At 44.4% G+C, this 22,322-nt stretch overlaps 2 protein-coding genes across 2 annotated transcripts in view; both read right to left on the reverse strand.

Moving 5' to 3' along the window:
• Positions 1-22,322, reverse strand: part of CLCC1 (chloride channel CLIC like 1) — a 200,085-nt gene that overhangs the window by 72,276 nt on the left and 105,487 nt on the right. The gene's annotated exons all lie outside the window — the stretch shown is intronic.
• AKNAD1 (AKNA domain containing 1) overlaps positions 1-22,322 on the reverse strand; it is a 42,558-nt gene that overhangs the window by 9,025 nt on the left and 11,211 nt on the right. Inside the window, exons 5-8 of the mRNA XM_056139010.1 lie at positions 21,687-21,817; positions 12,089-12,245; positions 7,179-7,261; positions 3,349-3,446 (exon numbers count right to left, since the gene is read on the reverse strand). Of these exons, the coding sequence (XP_055994985.1) occupies positions 3,349-3,446; positions 7,179-7,261; positions 12,089-12,245; positions 21,687-21,817 (469 nt within the window). The remainder of the gene's footprint in view (positions 1-3,348; positions 3,447-7,178; positions 7,262-12,088; positions 12,246-21,686; positions 21,818-22,322) is intronic.

The following is a 22,322-nucleotide window of genomic DNA, read 5'->3' on the forward strand; positions in this document are numbered from 1 at the left end:
AATAGAGCTCACGGAGGATCCTGATGTATTGAGTTTGAACACCCTGATTGGCTAGGGCTTCAACGACCACTTCCATCTCAACAGAATCAAAGGCTTTCTTTAAATCAATGAACATTAGACAGAGTGGCATCTTGAACTCCTGAAAAACCTCAATAAGGCTGGTTATCGTATGGACATGGTCGATCATGCTGAATCCTTTTCAGACCCCGGCTTGCTTGCATGGTTGTCCTTCATCTAGTGTTCTTCCAATCCTGTTCAGGATGACTCGAGTGAACAGCTTGTAGATGACAGACAATAGGCAGATCAGGTGATAGTTGCCAATGTCGTGGATGTCTCCCTTCTTGTACAGTAGTACAGACCTGCTGGTTTTCCATTGAGGTGGAACCTTGCATTCAGACATCTGTGTGTGAAGAGTCGAGCCAATGTATTGATGAGTACCAACAGCAGATTCTTCAGTTATTCGGGTCTGACCTTGTCTGGGCCAGGTGCTGTTTGTTTCTTTAACAACAAAATAGCGTGTCGGATTTCGGAAGGGAGAACGTTGGGAACAACATATCCATCCTGTGGAATTTGGTACGTGGGCAGGTGGACGTGGCTGTAGAAGAGATCCGAGTAGAAGTCATGGATAATCTTCTCCATTGCCCTTCTGGAAGATGTGATAGATCCATCAGGACATCGGAGGGCAGTCATCTTGGTCTTGTAGTTGGTGAAGGACAGGTGGGCATTGCAAATGCTTTTCCCAACTTCTGCCACATCTGCCAGCACTGCTGCTCTTCTGTATTTGAGGTCTTCCTTAATCGCTTCTCTGCACTGCTTTGCGAGCTCGAACGTTCGCTTGCAGTTGCCTGAGGCTTGCGCCAAGCCATGTTGGCGAATAAGCTCAAGAGTTTTCGAAGACAGGTGTCTTTTTGTGGCTATCTCTCTCTTGGAGTTCCTCGCACAATCATGGAGGTACTGAACCAGTTGATTGTATTCCTCATCAATGTTGTCAACAATGGCATCCTCCCATGTTGCCACAATAGTGCCAAAGAGCTCCCAGTTGGTAGTCATTCTGGGAGTTCTCTTCTTAAACATTGCAGCCCTTTCTCCCTGCTCCTTGAAGTAGAATTTTTCATGAAGGAGATGGTGGTCCATTCCCACTTGGAATTTGGGACAACAGTGACATCGGTCAGGCAAAATCGTCAATTGAATATGATGTGGTCAATTTTGTTGTGGAACTGTCCACTGGGAGGCTCCCATGTCCAACCATTTAGATTATTAAAATTGAGAGCTCCAAAGGACTTTGATTTATGTATTTTTTAATTATCGTGGATAGATCATGAATGTCGGTATACTTGCATTAGTGAACAGCTATTGTAAAACATTCAGTTAGCTGAAGGTGAAGTATATAAAAGCATATACTTCATGTATTTTCATATGAATATAAGTATTATATATCTACATATACACACAAATATAAATATAACTTTCTAGTCATTTTCCCATATATGGAAGTATTCCTAAGACATTCCCAAGACTTGAGTGGGAAATCCTGAGACTTGGATTACAGAATTTTAAATTGATGCATTGAAATTTCTTTATGATATAATTTTTTTATCCTTTTAGGAGAGCTCGAGCGGGCCCAGTAACGTCTCCATTGGAGACTTTGTTGTTACTGTGTCTGGCATATCGAATACTCTCGGTAGCTTGCCAGGAGAGAATTTTATTTTAAAAGTGTCACCCTAAATTACAAGGATGTCCATTAAACATCACAATTAAACATGCCAAAAGAGAAGCCATGTCATCAAAATGCCCACTTAGCCACCCAAACATCTCCAACCCACCCTTTTGTTGACTTCTATTACCCTATTTTAAAAAATATTTTTTCTTTTTTTTTTTAAAAAAGAGAAAGTAGACAGATACATGTTGGTAAATGCTAACTGTCCATATTCACATAGAGAAACTGTCATATGATATCATTTTAAAGCAACTATAAATTTCATGTTCACAAAATGGCAAGTTTTGTGACATAAGGATCAGAAAGGGAAGAGAGGGTGGTGGTCTGTGTCTTGGCAAATATCTTGACTCTGGCTCAGCAGGCAAATGGAGGGATCACAGGGCCGCACCTCCATTCATCTGTCACAATACTAGAAAGAGAGGGACCTCACCATGCCGCTGAAGGAGTCTTAGGGTCCCCCACTTTAAACATTTTCACCCTTCTACCATCTTGTTTAGTAAGTGCTCAGTCAGTGAGACCTAATCATTTGGAGAAAGAAGAATCCTTCTAAGAGGGGCTCCAAGGGCCCGGGACCTACACCCAGTGATTCTCAGCCATTAGGGCAACACAGTTGAACCCAGGATATGGGGCTGCTTGTGCCTTGTGACCTCACAGACCAATAGACCATCCTGGCCCACGTTCCAGGGGCCAGGGTTGTGCCAGGGATTGAGCCGGGATGCATAGTATCTCCCCAGCCCCAGGGAGGCCTGTTCTTCCTCTCTGAAAGCATATCGGCACCAGAGAAGAAACTGAACTAGACGTGACATAGAACAAATATGAAATGAAAAGCGAAGCTCTCAACTGACAAGTCTGTATGCTGTAAGCAAGTCTCGAAAGCTCTCTGGCTTAGTGTCCCCAGGAAGAAAGCAGAAAGGTTAGGTTTGGACAGTGACTTTCTTTCAGGAGTTGCCTGAGTAGGGGACCTCAGCCCTGCCTCTCCCCCATCCTGGACAGTTCTGCCTCAGGATGTTTCTCTGCTTAAGCTCTCTCTGGAGGAAGATTCCTCTGACTAAAAGCCATCATCCCAAGCACCCAGGCTCTCTGAATCTCTTCCCAGCAGCTCTAAACTTTCTTCTGTGAAATGCATGTGGACAAGCTAGAGCAAATCTCTCGTGACTGGCAAGCTTACAGGGGCAGTCGGAGGGATGATGACACAGAATCGAGGCCACTTATGGACCAAGTGCTTGGCAACCCCGGTTCCAGTTTGAAATAGGTGTTGGCACTCACTCCCCACTGCACTGCATCTTTTTAAATGTTTGCAGTTGGTATAGTGCCTTTTTCTGGGGTCAGGGCGGGGAGGCCACACCCAGAGGTGCTCAGGGGCTATTTCCGGCTCTGTGCTCAGGAGTGAGCCCTAGCCATGCTCCTGAGACTCTAGGTGGGGCTGGAGACTAACCAGGGGTCATAAGCCGGCATCCCTGCAATGTATCTCCAGCCCCACATTGCTCTTTCACTCTGCAGAAAAGCGTGCAGCACCCTAACTTAAGTGCTTTTTGGGATGCCAGGTGCCAGGTTGAGCCCTGTCACAAGGAGCCCTGAAGACCAGGAGCATTCAGGGTGCACTCCCACTTCCCCAAGGCCCCTCGACTTACTGAGAATTGCGTCTGGGTGCAGGGCCTTCTCCGGGATGGCATCAGGAAGCCTGTCACATGGGATCTTTCTGTGGTCTTTCTTCTCCATTTTGTGTTGCCTGAGAAAGGGCCGTGAGAAAGCATAAACCTGTAGTACGTTTCTAATAGGATCCGTGAAAACTCAAATGCAGCCCAGCTTCCACCAGAACAGGAACAGTGCAGGAACGATACAGCCTCCCCGGAGACAGATTCCATTGCCAGCTTAGAGCTTCTCTAGGAAATCGCACCTGCATACTTGGCCTAGTTAGCATCCGTTTGCTCAGCATCAAAAGCAGTCCTGACTGGTTAACCGGAGCACATATGCATGCAGAGCACATACAGAATACAGATGTTTGAAGACTGGAATGATTGCATGGGAATTAACTTCGTATTCGTGGTTCAGAGTCAGTTCTCAGGGTCTGCAGCTGAGCTAAGCGACAGTAAGGTAACAGTGACCAGTGTTCTAGGCATTATTAAGGACAAGCTGAGCATGGCAAACCACTAAGCTCAAAAGGAGAGAGGTAGGGAAGACGGACAGACAGAGAGAGGTGCCTGTCATAGAAGCAGGCTGTGGGTGGGGTGGGGGTTGGTGAGAGGGAAACTGGGGACACTGGTGCTGGGAAATGTATACACTGGTGGAGGGATGGGTGCTGGAACACTGTATGACTGAAAGCTTATCATGAACAACTCTCTAAGGATCTATCTCACAGTTATTTAATTGGGGGGAGGAGAGGAAAAAAAACTGAAATGTCCCAGAAAGTCCAGCATAGAGCAGGTTTTGCCCCAAGTCCGTGGAGCCGTTGACGGTCCACTCTATGGTCCCTGGCCAGCAGGGGGCATCAGAAAGAAGCCAGTCTCCCTTGCCTCGGACCTGCTTTGCAGCTTCAAGCTTTGCTCCTTCACTGAAATCCTAACTCCTCCGAAAGGCGTTCATTAGAATTCCTCTGGAGGAATCCTCACTGCTAGTGTGCATCAGCAAAGCTCGTGCTCCGCCTGAGATGCAGTCATAAGCCTCGAAGGAAAGCTGCCTGTTTTCTCTGTGCCGGGCACTGTGCCCAAGTCCGCCTGGGTGGAGCCAGGCTAAGAGGCCGACCGAGTTCCCCCAGGAGGGGCTGCCTGGCCGGGGAGCCCCACGCAGGGAGTCTCAGGCTGAGGCCCAGGAGCCCTTTTCCTCCTCTGGAAAAACATGCTCTGCTCCTGACTCACATATGTTCCCACACCTCATTTTCTGTCTCCACCCTCCTCCTCGGGGCATTTAAACATCTGTTCTCTAAAGTGAAAAACTGGGATCGCACTCAAGTGAGTTCAGGCCAACACATGGCTTTCTTTTTTCTTCCTCTTTCATATTCTTTGTGCACTCGGATCTTGTAGCCTCACAGCTGTCTGTTCGGAAAGGCGGTCCTTCTCACCAAGACTAAGTGGTCAGAAGTGTACCGCAGAATTCAAAGTCTTGTATCAGAAATGATACAAAGGAATGAAGCGACAGCACAGATAGTAGATAGCTGCATAAAATAATCCTTTGCAGATTCCTAAAAATACCTTGTCAGCTGTCTCCTCTATGCATACTTTTTTGTAGCATTTTCAGCGGTTTTCCATAACAGAAAATACAAAACATATTATTTCTGTTGTGCTTTGGGACAGGGCTTGGCACTTGGGATGGAAACATCCCAAATTTGGTGGTGAGAAGGTTTAATGGTGGTGGGATTGGTGTTTGAATATTAACTGTAATCAAATATTATGAACCACCTTATAAAATAAAAAAAAATTTAAAAAAAGAAAATATCCTGTCAATAAGCATGCTTCCTGTGAATATGTCCTCTCTGGGAGAGCCATAAATTTCTTTTTTTAATTTGGATATTTTTATTTGGGGCATCATGGTTTACAATATTGTTCGTGATAGGGTTTCATACATTTAAGTTCCAACAGCAGAGTGTCCTCTCCACTTCATGAATCTTTGTTGCTGTTGCTGTTGTTGTTTTAATATACATATATATAGAGGGTGCTACACTCAAAAAACTCAGGGATTAGGGAGTTCACCAAGATTTCAGTTCAACACTCATGGTGTCTGCAGCTCATTATTCCTCGGCATCAGTTCGCTACTAGATTGAATTTCATACTCGGCCATTTTTCTTTCCCTCTTGTCCATCAGAAGAGAACAGAGTCAGGCACACGGTTTTCTGTCTCAGTGCTTAAGTTCTGTGGAGAGCCAGACTAGGAATTTGGAAAAAGCAACATTCTGTGCTCTCAGGGCCTCGTCAAAATGTTGTTTGAAATGTCAAACTATTTTTATTATACTTAACGAAAGCTGCAAAAGCCTAAAGCCTAGATTTTTTTCATTCACCTTATTAAAAATATCAGGCTGGGCAGGGTGACTCAGAAAGTAAGCATCCCCAGTGCCCCTTGTACTTAAAGGAGGGGCTCGCTGATGATGGACGTGCTATTAAGTGATCCCCAGACAGATGACACGCGGTCATTTTTAGCACACACACCATGCCGTTCCTTTTTTTAGAGGGTGGCAGCTCAATAGAAGCCTTATGACAAGTGCCCTTTCCTGCGGTGGAATGCTTTCTAACAGGAAACTTCGGTCTTTCCGCTCCGGTCAGCTGTGTCTATTAGCGTCCATTATCCTCTATAATAGTGGGTGCCAAGCCGCTCCTCCTGTTTGACTCTGGACCTCCCGAAATAACTTGGCCAAGCTCTGTTCCTCCCATACTGGGAGATGGCACCCACCCTTCACTCACAGACATGAAGCAGTGATTCGGAGTTCAGATTGGGCTAACAGATGATCCAGAGTTATTCAACATTAAGGATTTCTCCTTGGGATTTTGTATGGGTGCGGTACACTGAGAATCAAATCCAAGGCCTCCTATCCCCGGCCCCCACACCCATGGGTTTTGTGTTGGTTTTGTTTTTTTTTTTCTTTCCACATGATTTATATGTTATGTCCGTCCAAACCCTTTCCTGCCGAGGATTAAGGAGTAAACCCTCAGACTGATTTTCAGTGGATCTGAGGAGTGAGAGGAAAGGTAGAACCCAGCAGCAAGAGTTTCACTCACCACAGGAGGAAATGCTTTTAAGTGGGGCTGGTAGACAGTGGTGCATAATAGTCTCCCATGGGGCTAGAGGGATAAAACAGCACATAGGGCATTTGTCTTGTTCCATCTCCTTCATATGGTCCCCTGAGCACTGCCAGGAGTGATTCCTGAGTGCAGAGCCAGGAGTAACCCCCGAGCATCACCCGGTGTGGCCCAGATAAGAAAAAAAAAATAGTCTCCCTTCTGGGTCATGCTCAAAAGAAGCAGGCCAGGCCCATCCTCTGGTGCTGTAGTGCTGACTCCTGAGCATGAATCCTTAGAATCCCCCTGGGAAACTGAAGAACCATGACCTGAGTCTTTGATTTAGACTCAGTTCCAGGGGTCTGATTTAAAACTCAGGATCTGGAGAGATTGGACAGCGGGTAGTGTACTTTGCCTCACCTGCTGCCAACTTCAGTTCTATCCTCTCAGTTCTATCCCATTTGGTCCCCCAAGCCTGTAGGAGTAATCCTTGAGCACAGAGCCAGGAGTAAGGCTTGAGCACTGCTGTGTGTGCCCCCCCAAACAACAACAAATCTCCCCAGTGACTCTGATGCTCCCTGGGGAGAGCCAGAGTGGGAGGGAGGGGTATTTTGGGTGCCAGGGAAGCCGGGCCAAGGCCAAGCCCTCTACTCTGTCTTCTACAACTCACCCCCTGTTCTCAGACACCCAATCTCTGGAATCATCTTCCCAGAACCATATCTTGCCCACCCCAGGAACTTCACCCCAAGACCTCACCAGTCAAGGGCCCGGTGGCAGAAGTAACAGCGTGGCTTGTTTCTCTCTGCAGCGTTCCACGTTGCTGAGGTGTTGGGGTTCTCCTGCAGCAGAGAACACACAGATGTGGATGTGATGGAGGAAGTGACTCACCCCTCTGTGGTTCACACCACAGCCCTGCACACAGCCAAGTGTCCACTGCACGCCACCTTCCTCTGAGCTCGCTCTCAGCAGGGGCCAAGCCTGTCATGGCTCAGGGCTTGGAGAAAGAGAATGTCAGCGCTGGCTTGGCTTATTCCTCTGCCAGACTTTAAAATGTAGGTTACAATGAGAGAATGCTTGAGTTTCAAATTACTAACTTCTCCATCAAACGATGAACAGATTGGAGACGATTTTTGAATCTCTCGACCTGAGCTCTAAAACTTTTTCTGCAGAATTGTATATTAAAACAAGATTTATGGATTGTCTCAATGCCTAAATTATTGTTCATGCATCTGCCCTTTTGTGTTTGAGCCTCACTCTGCAGTGCTCACAGGCTGCTCTCAGCTTAGTGCTCTCGGCCTGGATAGGAGGCAGGCAGTGCTGGGATTTGAACCTCCATCAAGCAAAACATGTACTGCAGTTCTTGAGTTCTCTCTGATCCTTTATGTCTTTTCTTAATAGTTTACCTGACTGAACGGTAAGGTCTGTCACATTTGCTCAACAAATACTTGTTGCTAAATTCTCGGCACTTTTCTAGGCATTAGGGATTACAACGTAAACATGGAAGTATTTTTTGTTTTACTACACTTTTACCCTTTATGGAAACAGAAAATCAGTCCACATTTCCCACATTATAAACAATGCTGGCATTGGCAGCACTGTGCCGAGAGCCTTTTCCTCTTTTGAATTACTTCCTTAGGAAACGTATAGGTCAGAGGTGGCCAGCATGTTTGTGTGCTGATGTGTATCAAAGCGCTTTCCACAAAACTCATCAGACCTACACAGCCACGGCTGTGATGCTGGCAGCAACTCAGCTCCATTCCCTCTTCCTTGGGAACGTTCCCTTTTAAATGTTTTTATTAATTTAAAAGCAGGGGGCGGGGGGGGGCGGTGAGGTGGCACCTTGCATTAATTAGCATTTCATCTGTTATGAAAGAAGATGAGACAATTTCCCACAGGACCATTTATTGCTTGAATTTCTGGTTTCCAGCCTTTGTTCATACTTTTTGGAGGAATTTCATGCCTTTTTTTTTAATCGCCACACACCCAGCTGTGATCAGGGATTCCTCCTGGTCCTGTTCTCAGGGATTAATCCTACAGGGGCTGGGGAACTCCAAGCAGTGGCAGGGATTTAAGTCAAATTGGACACTTGCTATGCAAGCCCCTTACCTGCTGTACTAGCTCTAGTTCCTTATGCGTTCTCTCTTTATTATTTTGTTTTGGAGTCACATTCACTGGTGCTCAGGGCTTACACCTGGCTCTTCATTTAGAAATTAAGCCTGTCAGGGCTGAAAGGACCGTATGTGGTGCAAGGTTCCAACCTGGGTCACTTACATGCAAGGCAAGTGTCTTACCTTGTGTACCATCTCTCCAGTCCCCTTTATGCTTTCTTAAAAGTGAAAATTACCATTTGTTGATAGTTCATAGTGCCAGGTGCTTCTCATATTCTGTCCCACTATCCTGGCCTGCTCATTAAAAATTTTTTTTAATTAAATCACTGTGAGATAAACAGTTGCAAAGTTGTCTCTGATTTAGGTTTCAGTAATACCACCCTTTTACTAGCGTACATTTTCCACCACCAATGTCCCAAATTTCCCTCCTTCCACCTCCCCCACCCCAAGTCTGCCCCTATGACCGATACTTTTATTCTCTCTCTCTCCTTCCCTCTCTCCTCTCTCTCTTTCTCTCTCTCTCTACCTCTATCTATCTCTATCTCTATCTCTATCTCTCCCTCTCCCTCTCCCTCTCTCTCCCTTCTCTTGGTCATTACAGTTTCTGGTACAAATACTGTAAGTTTATTATGTATATGCCTTTACCTACTCTTAGGACTCAATTCTTGTCCAGAGTGATCATTTCCAACTGGCATGCTCTCTTATACTGATGTGTTAATTACACATCAGTAGCCAAAGAATGTAAATAAGTTGCTAAGGTCACTGGAGTAAGTGGTACTTGAACTTGACCTGAATATTGTGGGGTTTTTTTTGTTTGTTTGTTTGATTTGGGTTTGGGTTCCATACCCAGCTCTGTGCACAGGGGTAGCTCCTGGTGATATTGGGGGACCTTTATGGTCTCAGAGAACAAACTCAGGCCCCCCCTGCATGCAAAGCTCGTGCTCAACCCATTGAACTGTCCTCCCAGTATGTACTTATGTCCTTAACCACAGTTTTGCTCCTTTGTGTACCAGACAGAGCACGTAGAATAATAAAAATCTCAATACTGGGCTGGAGTGATAGCACAATGAGTAGGGCGTTTGCCTTGCACTCGTCCGACCCGGGTTCAATTCCCAGCATCCCATATGGTCCCCTGAGCACTGCCAGGAGTAATTCCTGAGTACAAAGCCAGGAGTAACCCCTGAGCATTGCCGGGTGTGACCCAAAAAGAAAAAAAAAATCTCAATACTGAATTTTATTTTTTCTCATTTCATTTTGTTTTAGGATCACACCCAGTTCAGGGCTTACTCCTGGCTCTGAATTCATGGATCACTCCTGACAGTGCTTAGGGGACCTAGATGGGGTTCCATGAGTTGAACTCAGGTTAGTTCTGTGCAAGGCAAGTGTTTTAACCCCTGTACTGTTCATCTGGCCATGAACTTTATTTTCTCTTAATATTTTACGAATTGTCTGCCTTTTTTAAAAAAAAAATCGGTTTCCATTTTGCAAACATACTAAGATGTTAATGTTGTCAAAGAGAAGATGCAAATGGCCTAGACACAGGAAAACAGGTTTAAATTTCCCAAGGAGGCAGAGTAATGCATAATGAAACAATGAGATGCCAGTTTTCCTGGTCACTTTAGCTGAGGCCTGAAAGATAAAGAGCCAACAAAGACCAAGATGAGCTCAGGCTGGAAAACCTTTATCTCCCCACACGATTGTGGGCTTATGTGAAAGGTGTGAAAGGGCCCTGGGAAGGGCAATCCATCAGAATTTCCAGTGTGTAACTTCTAAACCATTAACTGCTCTCTTGGGTTTTATTCTAGGGGGGTTGGGGAAGGAATCAACTAGAGCTAACATTTGCATGTAAAATGATGTTACTGAAGCAGTGTTTATGATATCAAAGCACTAGATAAAATTAAATGTCCATTCATAAGGGCTTGGTGAATAGGGACAGAAAGGTGAGAGTTCAGAGGGTTTGGTATGCAGGAGGCCTGGGTTTGATTCCCTGGCACCCCATGGTATCCTGAGCTCCAGCACAGAGCCAGGAGTAGCCTTTAGAGCCTTTAAGCACCACCAGGTGTGGCCCCCAAAGCAAGCAAAAAGGAAATTAAGGGGGACGTCAAGATCACCTTTGAAGATGTGCTTGTTGGTTGGCTGGATTTTAAGTTAGTGTTGGTCACATCCCTTTACTTAATAGTTGACACCCAGGTAATGTGTCTTATTATGAACCAAGCCCTATTTTAAGTACTTTGTCTCCATTAATTCATGTAAATGTCATCACAACCCTAAGAAGCAGGTTTATTGTCTCCCATTGACAGAGGGGGGAAATGGAAGCCCAAAGGTACGTAACTTTCTGATGGTCGCAGAGCTGAGAATTGACAAAGTCAGTGTTTGACCCTAGGCAGTACAGCGTCAGCGTCATAAGGAAAGTATTATGTCTTACATAGCATGTTTTCATGTTCACAATTATATGTCAGTTTTTGTCTGTCCCTCAGAGAAATGTATGCATCTTGAGATATTATTCTCTATGCCATGTTTATGTTGTACCGCCAATATCTAGAAAGTACCTAATGGGTCCAGAAGTCTAGCCCAGCTGGTAAGGTTTTTGCACACCACATTCCATCTCTGACACCAGATCTGAACTCCCAGGCCCTTCCAGGAGTGATCCCTGAGCACAGTGCCAGGAGCAAGCCAGGCTTGGGACCCAAACAAAAACAAAGTGTATAAAGAAAGACAGTAGTGATTGATTTAAGTTCCAAATTGTCCTGTGTATATAATTCAAAAGAATTTAACTTGATACTGGAGCCATAGTGATAGCTCAGTGGATAGGGTGCTTGTGTTACGTGCTGCTGACACAGGTTCTATTCCCTGCATCCTGTATGATCCCCCAAGCACTCACAAGGAATAATTCCTGAGTCTCGAGCCAAGAGCAATCCCGGAGCTTCAGCGGGTGTGTCCCCAAAACAAACAAACAAGCAAAAGAATTTGAGACAAAGAAAATGCAGATGTGTGCTCTGAAAATAGTTATTTCACTAAGTGTATTATTCTTTATTTAGAAGAAAGAATATAAGACTATTAAGAAGAAAACTATTTCTGCCAGGGACAGTCCACAAAAATAGAATACCATTCATCCAAAAGAAATAGCTCTTCAGCAGTTCATCAGCTTAAACTGCATGGTTACATCCTAAACTGGAAAGATATGTCAAAATCCAACACTTCAAACAGCTTCTAACTTTTTAAAAGTGGGTACAATTTTCAATAATATGTATGGTCTTTGCAAAGTTACATTTTCATCAAAATATAAAAATACAATTCTGGGAGTGGAGAGACAATATACCAGGTAACTTTTCTTCCACACAGCAGACCCAGATTTGATTCCTGGCATCCCGTATCTTCCTCTGAGCACCTTCCGGGAGTTACTCCTGAGTGCAGAAATCAGGAGTAAGCCCTGAGCACCCTGGGTGTGTTCCAAATACCAAAAGTAAAATAAAAATTAGTGATTCTGCAAATTGGGAGTCAATAGATGGATACACACTGTTTTCCTAGCTTGCAGTCCGGCTATCGGTTCTGTCTTACCTCATTTAAGGGTGGAGAGAATGTGGATGCCAAGTCATTGGAGATGAATGGATAACACAGGGGAGGAAAGGGGGCTGAACTGTATTTCCTTCTGTTAGCCTTCTCTCTCGCAGTTTCAAGTAACATCTCCAACTTGAAGGCTTCACCCTCCATTTTTCTAAGTAAACACAAACAGTCATGTCATTAGCCAGCACAATATTCTAATAAGTAAAGTAAAGTAAAGGCCCTCCCGTTGTTCGTCGATTTGCTCGAGCGGGCCCAGTAACATCTCCATTGTGACACTTGTTACTGTGTTTGGCATATCGAATATGTCACGGGGAGCTTGCCAGGCTCTGCCGTGCGGGCAAGATACTCTCGGTAGCTTGCCAGGCTCTCCGAGAGGGGCGGAGGAATCGAACTCGGGTCGGCCATGTTGGCTGCATGCAAGGCAAACGCCCTACCACTGTGCTATCGCTCTAGCCTGGAGCGATAACATTCTAATAAGTAACAATGATTTCTGAATGGAGCATTCATTCATATTATTAATGTGGTGGGTCTTCAGAGAGGGATATTGGATTCCAGCTGGGACTGGAATCTCCTTTATCGTTTCATTCCAAAGACCTGGGCTTTAATCCTCCTCTTGTTATTCATTGTCTGTGTATCCTGAGATAAATTCCTTGATTTTTTTTGCAGTCAAAAACGATAACATGGCAAAACAATACTTTGCTTTGAGGTATGTTACCATCCTAAGAGTTATAAATCTACAGAAATAATAATTTATATCAATTGAATAAAGGAAGGACCTGTAGTGTCTGCTTAGTTAGACAAATGTGAGCTGTAGGTATATATACATATATGTATGTGGACATACATATGTGTGTACATGTAAATAGAAAGATGTATATTTTATTTGTTTAGGGGCCACACCCAGCTATATTCAGTGTTTACTCGTGGCTTTGTGCTCAGAGATTACTCCTAGCAGTGCATATGTGGTGTAGGGATTGAAATTGGGTTGACTGCATAGGGCAAGTGTTTTATAAATAAAGGTATATTTTACCCAATGAATTTTCTTCATTATATTAAAAAATTACCTTGTGTTTATTCACAAACCCAAGTATTAAATTCTAAGTCATTAAAATTATGCCAATGCTTTCCCAGTAAAATCAGAAACAAGGTAAGGATGCTCAGCATTGTGCTGGAAATCAAAGTAAGACCAGAAAAGGAAATAAAGGATATGCAGATTGGGAAGAAAGAGAAAAAGAAAATTGTCTTTGATTATTATTTGAATAGTCTGAAAGAGTCAACATCAACAATACTCCTGGAACTAATAGTCAATTATGTTTCATTTTCAAGATCAAGATACACAGTCAGTGTATCCTGTCACTTTCCTCCATACCAGCAATGAACACTTGGACTTTGAAATTTAAAACACAATATCATTTAATTACATTATGATTCAAAAGTAAAATACTTAGGTATAAATCCAATGAAATATATATGCTATCTCCAAGAGGGAAAAACTGATGAATGAGGTTTAAAAAGAGTTAATGGAGAAATATTTAATGTTTATCGATAAAAGAACTCAACTTCTCAAGATGTCAGTTCTTCTCAACTTGATTATAAAGTCAATGAAATCCCAGAAAATTAGTAAAGAATTCTAAAGATCATGTGAAAAGAAGATGCAGAACAATATTGAGGAGCAAGCACAAAGTTGGAGAGCTAAAAATACCCACACTTGAGACAATATATGGGGGGTATGGTGCTGCCAGCAGGTCAACTTGTACCTGTAGGGAAAGTGCATCAGCAGCCTGATGGTGCCTTCGGGCTTCCTGATAGCCTCGAATCGCCATGCCTCTGGCCAGAGCCTAACAACTTGGGACCAAGTTTACCAAGAAATTAAACAGCCAAAAGTTAGAGGTGTGGCAGCCACACCCACAAACCACCCCTGACCCAGCTATACAAGCTCATTTATGGGCCCTGCTTCAGAAGACCCATAAAAATCTCGAAAGAGATCAAAAGTCACAGTTAATCTCGGACCCAAGCAAGGCTGAACAAGCCATGGTAAATTGGAGTGGGGCAGGTAAACCTTGTGCCCACCCAAGCAGAGCTCCTGGCAGCTGCTTCCTCCCACAATCCAAAATATCCACCATGCCCCCAGCTGGACTCCAGTCTCAGGATGGACCTCACTGAGATACAATCTGCTTGATATTCAGGTATGTAGTGTTTGTGACTGAAATCTCCAGGCTTTCTCAGGGTGGGGATGGGCTACCTCTCCCCACCTTCCTGTACTTATAGAAGCCTTGGCAATCACATCCACACCCAGTTAAAAAACTGCTCCAGCCTTACCTTCCCAATAAAAATACTGAATTTCCTAAACAAACATGATGACCTCTTAGTACCTACATTGCAAACCATAGTGCACAAAAGTAGAGAGACACAGAAGTGCCTGTCATAGAGGCAGACTTGGAGGGTGGGGTTGTTGGAGGATGGTGGGAGGGAAACAAGGGACATTGGTGGTGGGAAATATGTACATTTGTTAGGATGGGTGTTGGATCAATATGACTAAAACCCAACCATGAACAACTTTGTAAGGGTCTATCTCATGGATATTCCATTTTTAAAATTAATTTAAAAAATAAGACAATATAAGTAGTAATCAAGGTAGTGTAGTATTGGTGAAAGACTAGATAAGTAGATGCATGCAACAGAATAAAGAGCCCAGGAGTGGGTTCACAGAAGAATTGACAACTTTGATTTTCAGTAAAAGAGTAAGAGCAACCCAATGGACAAAATTTGTCTTTTTGGTAAATAGTGCTAGGGCAATCAGATATTTATTACAAAAATGGACTCAATATAAAACTTAAATCCTTCACAAAAATCAATTCAAAATGGATCATAAACCTAAAACTAAAATTAAAAGAAGTCCAAGAAGGTTACATAGGAAAATGACCTTGAATATGGCTACAACTTTCTAGGTACATCAAAAGCATGAATCCCTGAAGGAAATAATAATCTAGTCTTCATTAAAATTTAGACACATCTGTCACTGTCCTCCCGTTGTTCATCGATTTTCTCGAGCAGGCCCAGTAACATCTCCATTGGAGACTTTGTTGTTACTGTGTCTGGCATATCGAATACGTCACGGGGAGCTTGCCAGGCCCTGCCGTGTGGGCAAGATCCTCTCGGTAGCTTGCCGGGCTCTCCGCTTGCAAGGCAAATGCCCTACCCACTGTGCTATCGCTCCAGCCCTTAGACACATCTGGATTGCATAAAACAAATATCAGGAGAATGAGAAGGAAAATCACCAATTGGGAGAAAATAATGGCAAAAAACACATCTGAGGGCTGGAGATATAGTACAGTGGGTAGGGCATTTGTCTTTCATGTGGCTGACCTGGGTTCAATCCCCAACATTTCATATGGTTCCCTGAGCACCACCAGAAATTCCTGAGTACAGATCCAGGAGTAATCCCAGAGCATTGCCAGGTGTGACCCCAAAAGAAAAAAAGTAAAAACCAACCCATTCGATAGGACTACAGATATAGAACTAGAGAGAGTACAGGGGTACAGGGGTTTAGGTGTTTGCCTTTCACATGACAAGCCCAGATGGTCCCCTGGCACCACTGGGGGTGATCCCTGAGCACAGGACCAGGTGTAAGCCCTGAGCACTGCCAGGAGTGTCCAAAAGTAAGTAAAAATCTTTGCATTTCTATACGCAAACAATGAAACAAAAGAGAAAAAACTCAATGAAATTATACAATTTACAATTGAATTGAAAAGAATTAAGGGACTGGGGAGATGGCTGAAGTACATCCCTGACCTGTGCTACACCTGAGTTCAGTCCTTGGCTCTGCATGCCCTTCCCTCAGCACTGCCATCTATACCCTGGTGACTCCCACAAAAAGCCAGTGTCCAGAGCAATGAACCCTCAAGGCCTATTAGATCACGCATTGCTGGGATTAGCACCCGGGCACCCTAAGCAACACACTATGTACTCCAAAAACGGAGACTGGAGCAATAGTATAGTGAGTAAGGCACTTACCTTGCACATGGCTGGCCTGGGTTGGATCCCAGGTACCCCATATGGTCCCACCCCACAACCTTCCAAGAGTGATCCCTACATGCAGAGCCAGGAATAAGCCCTGGGCAGCACTGGATGTGGCTCAAAATCCAAAAATCAACCAAATAATCAATAGAAAGTCTGAGAAACATAAGTAACATTCAAAATGAGAAAGTTAAAACACCTGGTGAAAAAATTCTTACCAAATGGAACTGAGCAACTTAATATCAATACGGTTTAAAATTCAGATTAGGGGGCCAGAGACAATACAGCAGATAGGGCACTTGCTTTGCATGCAGCTGACCTGGGTTTGGTCTCCAACACGCCGTGGGGTTCCCTGAGCACTGCCAGGAGTGGGCTCTGAGTACAGAGCCAGGAGTATGCTTTGAGTACTGCTGGGTGTAGCCCAAAAGCCAAATAAAATACAATAAGATTCAGATGAAGGTCAGAGAGAGAGAAAGTATGGGAGTAAAGTAAGGTCCTTGGCCTTGCATGCCTCTGACCCAGGGGTTACCCCTGAATACAAAGCCAGAAATAGCACCCGATGCTGGGTGTGGCCTCAAAACCTAAATTGATTAATTAAATGCTTAGTTAAAATCCAGATGAAATGGATGAATCCCATAGGATCTTCATACATGTGAGCATGTGCTGTGTACTACTGAGTCACATCCCCAAACAAGTACAAATATTTAGGAGGAAAAAAATGCAAGGGGTAGAGGAGAACCTATCATTACTTGCAGGTGATTTGGCTCTATACCTAAAAACTAAGGTAATCAACAAAAGGCTAACACCAGAACTGCATAAGATTGCTTGGTACTAATTAAACATACAATTTCTTTAGTTCCTGTAGAGAATAATTATATAGTAAAAACAACTTGTGTTGTTAATATTCAACAAAAAAAAACTTGAACAGCTTAAAATCATTTTACAAAAATATATTTAAAAATGAAAAAATCATGCTCCTGTTTGAGAATACTCATTGCAATTTTTTTTTAGGAGGCCAATCTGGACAGTGCTCAGGCAGTGCTCCAGCTCTGTGCTTAGAGGTCACTCCTGGTGGCTGTTCAGGAGACCATGCACATAAGATCTGGGCCTCCTGTATGAAACGTCCATGCTCCAATCCCTTAAGCTATTCCTTTTGCCTCTCTTTGCAAATATTTTAACTTTTCCTGAACTATTCTCGCCCGCATGGGAGAGCCTGGCAAGCTCCCCGTGACATACTCGATATGCCAAACACAGTAACAAGAAGTCTCATGATGGAGACGTTACCGGGCCCGCTCGAGCAAATCGATGAACAACGGGAGGACTGTGACTGTGACTGTGACTGTGAATCTGTAAGTTGAATGAATAATTCAAATGGAATTTTTCTCAAATGGAGTAAAGTGAATTTGGTGAATAAATCGGGTGAGTGTGCAAGAATAGTTGAACAAAGTATGTGGTAATTTAAAATGGTAAGGGAATTTAAAAAGAAAATTGGTGGGGTGGAACCAGAATCATATTCATAGGGAGGTGATGTCTATGACTCCTGTGGGGACAATGCACACAATGAGGACAGGTTGCCCTTCAGTGAATGGTGGGACAAAGATCTGGGCATGGGAAAGCATACTAATACCCAAATAAAATAGAGGCATACATGTTATAGTAGGTGTGAGAGAACTAACGAAGGGAAACTGAAAGTTTAAAGGAAGTGGAACAATGGAGGAGCAAGACCTCAGGAAGATTCAGGGGGGCTGGACCTACCACAGCGGGTAGGGCATTTGCCTTGCCTGAGGCTGACCCAGGTTCAATCCCCAGCATCCCATATGTCCCATATGGTCCCCCCAAGCACCTCCAGGAGTAATTCCTGAGTGCAGAGCCAAGAGTAACCCCTGAGCATCACTGGGTATGACCCAAAAAGTCAAAAAAAAAGAAAAACTCCAGGACTGTGGGTGAGGGACTGGAATGTGTATCAAGGAGAAGGTGGTAAAAACAGGCAGTTCTGCGGTTGGCCAACAGGCTTTTTCGGGGAAATTTGTGATCGGTTCCATAAAGCAGAAGGCAGGATTCTATGTTGCTCTCAAGAGAGGAGGAATTTTTAAATTTTATTTATTTTTTAAATTATATTTAAAGAACTGGTATCAACTTCCCTCCACACCAGTGTTCCCGTATTCCCTCCCCTCCCCAACTTCTATCCTGTCACCTCCTGTCAACTTGACGGCACATTACAAAGTTTCCGTGGCTGCAGCTTATGTTTTTGTTGAGTCTGTGTTTTAGATATCTGGCTCTCCCATTACCCATATCACCAGTATAACTGAAGCCCTGAAGCCTGTTCACCCATTACTTCCTGTTCTCTTCTTCCCGCTTTATTTCTTTCCTTTTTTGTCCTCTCCTCTCTAAACACTTGGGGCAAGAGAGAAGAGGATTTTTAAATGGGGTGAGGGGTGGCTACTCCCAGTTCTGGGCTGAGGGGTTAGTGCCAGCAGTGCTCTGGAGCCCGTGCTGGAAAATGCACCAGGTTCAGGGCAAGTCTCACCCCACCTCCAGCCCCCATGATCCCTCCTGCCCAAGAGAAGGAATCAATAGAGGTAGAACCCCATTCTTTTTGCAGCTTGGCTTGTAGTTTGTGAAAGAAGCAAATGGCTGTCAGGAACCACAATCTGACAAAGGAGGTACATAAAATGCCACCAAATATGTTTACATGTTAGGAAAATAATATGGAAAGGTAACAAGGTTTCAGTAAGTGCACAAGAGTCGACTGAAGAGATTAGATTATTTGTGAAATTCTTTTTTCTATAAAAAGTTATTAGCAGTGGCCTTTGGACTTAACACTGAAAACTCTTAACATACTGAGACCTCAAGGAGTGTGTGCAATTCTAACTTATCCCATGAAGCCCTGGGGAAAGTGACAGCAACTATCTCTAGTGGATCCACTCTGGCTGCCTCTGGGCATGCATTGGCAGATTGTGGTCAGAGGCCACACTTCCTCCTTGGCCCCACAGTTGACAGTTTCTCCTGTGTGGGGGCTATAATTGCTGTTGAAACACTCCTGACTTACACTGGTATTCAGCAGTGTGGGTGTAACTAAGCTATCCCTAAGACACAGAGTAACTTGCATTTAATGTGCAGAGGCCTCTCTAGTTTTATTTTTAAAAATTATTCTTGGATTTGGGGCCACACCAGCAGTGTTCGGGGCTTACTCCTGGCTCTACCATCAGGAATCACCCTGGTGGTCTCAGGGGACATTTGGGTGCCAGGGATAAAACCAGGGCCAGCTGGGTACAAGGCTAATGCCCTACCCATTGTACTAACCCTCAAGCCCCAGAACCTTCTTTTTAAAAACAAGTGGGATTCACTGGAAAAATAAGATTCTTGCTTTACTCATTTTTAAATAAATAGTGAAATTCTCTGGGGATCTTCCCCCACCCCTGCTGGAAAAATAAAAGTCCTGGGGATGGTGGCGGGGGTGGCGTGGGGGGATCAATGTTAAAGCCTCATCTTTGCTATTGAATCACTCAGTGTTGAAACCAAAGTTTCACTCATTTTGGAAAAAGTGAAATTGTACTTTAGGAAAAAAATGTCTCACATCTCTAGTGCCAATATATAAACCATCGAAATATCTTGGCATCAAGATTGATTCCGTGTTTAAAATGCTATGAATAGAAAGAAGCTGAACACGCAAAATATTAAAACTACTGAATGGATTCTTTTCAGGAAATTCTATGGGAACAGTCTGAGCCCTGAGTCTTGGAATATATCTTAAAGCTATTCGGATTAAATATAGAGGATCCTGGTGCCATAAAAGTGGCCAATTGGAAGCGTAAATATAATCAGGCATCCAGATCTGTTGAAGATGCAGTGACTCCAGAATCCCATGACTTTATTTTTTATTTTATTGGTGGGTCAGGGGGGCTAGGATACACCCAATGGTACTCAGGAGGCTCTCCTGGCTATGGACTCAGGGCTCAATCCCTGCCATGCTTGAGGGACCATGGAGTCAGCTGCATGCAGGGCCAGGTGCTTACTCCCTGCCCTATCTCTCTGGCCTGGAGAATCCCTGGACTTTTAAACTTAAACTCTTCCCTTGGTCAGGATCTGTGGGCCCACAACACTACCCAGTCAATAGTGATCCTCCACTGCACCTTTGGATTTGTGTGGATGGTAAAGAAATAGAAGGACAGAGAAGAGGAGAACCAGGCCAGAAGGCAGGAGTATACACAAGGGGCAGAATTTCTCCTGGACCCAGTGAAAGGCTGAGGGCACCCTGGAGGGGGCACAGGTGAGCCCAGCACCTGCCCAGAGCCCAGGCAGCCGAAAACCTCCACACTCCATAGTCGCCACCACGATTCCTGCCAGACTCCACTGCTCAGATGAGCTTCATGCAGAAATTAACCTGTAGAAAATCTCAGGTATGTGGATTTTGTGACTGAAATCTTCAGGGTTTCGTGGAGTTGGGGATGGGCTACTTCCTGCCATCTCCCTGTACTTTTGAAGCTCTGCCAGTCACACACATACCCCAAGCCACTACCTTGCTGTTAAAAAGTTAAAAAGTTTAACTCCAGTTCTATCACCCAGTTAAAAACATTGGACTTCCTGGAGCGCACAGCAACATCTCAATAAACCAGGAGTAGCACACCAGATTGAATGGGATGTAATGTGGAAGACAACCAATATGGATTGACAAAGTATAAACACAGAAGGCTTAACCTGTAGCAACATCTTAGTAACCTCTTCTTTTTTTTCCGTTTTGGATCACACCCAGCAATGCTCAGAGGTTACTCCTGACTCTGTACCGAGGAATTACTCCTGGCAGAGCTTGGGGAGACCATATGGGATACCAGGGATCAAACCTGGGTTGGCACGTGCAAGGCAAACACTGTATCCACTGTACTATCGCTCCAGCCCCCCTTAGTGACCACTTATACAAGGGCTTATGGCTTCCATGGTGAGAAACAATATCCATTAACTTTCTTCTAGGAAAACAGTTTGATCATCTTTTTAGCAAATCATTTACAACAAGCAATATAAAATAAATTATTGAAGGCCTGCTCTGGGGGCAGGCTCAAGGGATGGATGGAAAAATTGAAAATAATGGTGATGAGAAGGTGAAATGGTGGTGGAATTGGTGTTGGAATATTGAGTGCCTGTGACTAAACTGATGGCTTAATAAAGTTATTTTTTAAAATCTGGGGGAAAAAAGAAGGCAGGAGTAGGAAGAGGACAGGAGGGATGTGGGGAGGTGCCAATCCTTTCAGAGGTAGCACGTGACACTTTCTAGGGTTTGTTTGTGCTCCAAAGTCTCAGAACCAATCATAAGACTATCCAACAAAATGCAAGATGATAGCCCTTGATTTTTCCTCCTGGAGACAGCAGTTCTGTGGAGGCATACCACGGGGGCAGTACCCAGCAGGAGACTACCCAGTGACAGAACTCCAGACTTGTTGCGTGGGGCAGTGGTGCTCACAGCAATGGCTTCTCCTGCCCCTTGAGCTGTTGCTTTGAAAGCACTAAGGTGGCAGCCCATCAGGACCCTGCCTGAAGGAAGTTGTCTCTGCCCCCTCTCCTCACACAGTCTAAGCCTGACCTTTCCGGGTCATCGTCGCTGACAGCTGGGGACTCATGCTTGTAGACCAGTGGCTGTGATGTCACTTGTTCCTTCTCTGACACGGGAAACTCCTGCTCTGGAAGGTGGGATTCCTGCAGAGTCTCCAGAGCCTATGGAAATGGGGGAATGGGGTGGAGAATTACTGGAATCATTCCCACATTAGCGTGTGTGGAGAGCTGTATTTCCCAAAACACAACTACCAAAGTGTCAAAATGAAGCAACCATCCTTTGGGCTATCATTTTTGTTCCCAAGTGACATGTAATATCTAGACAGCCCGAGTCATATCAACTTACCCATTTTAGTACCCCAGTTTCAGCAAGAAGGAAATTGGAGCTCGGGGAATATCTGATGCCACATAGATCATAGAAATAACTCAAAGCTGGAGGTCTTGGGTTTGGGTCTGCAGCCATTGGTGGGCACCACGGGAAGCAGCTACAGGTCTAGCCAGATGGATCACCACACACACCTGAGCAGATCAGCACTCTGATTGCAGGTCAGGGTTTTGTCCTGATGTTGAGAAGCTTCACCCCTGCAGCCCAGTCACTCAGCACTTTCTGAATCTGACTCTTGGCCAGAAACGTGAGACAAAATTTGTGCCAGAGGCTATCCCTGAT

This window comes from Sorex fumeus, unplaced genomic scaffold (assembly GCF_029834395.1).
Source record: "Sorex fumeus unplaced genomic scaffold, SorFum_2.1 ptg000131l, whole genome shotgun sequence".
In the NCBI taxonomy this organism is placed as follows: domain Eukaryota; kingdom Metazoa; phylum Chordata; class Mammalia; order Eulipotyphla; family Soricidae; genus Sorex; species Sorex fumeus.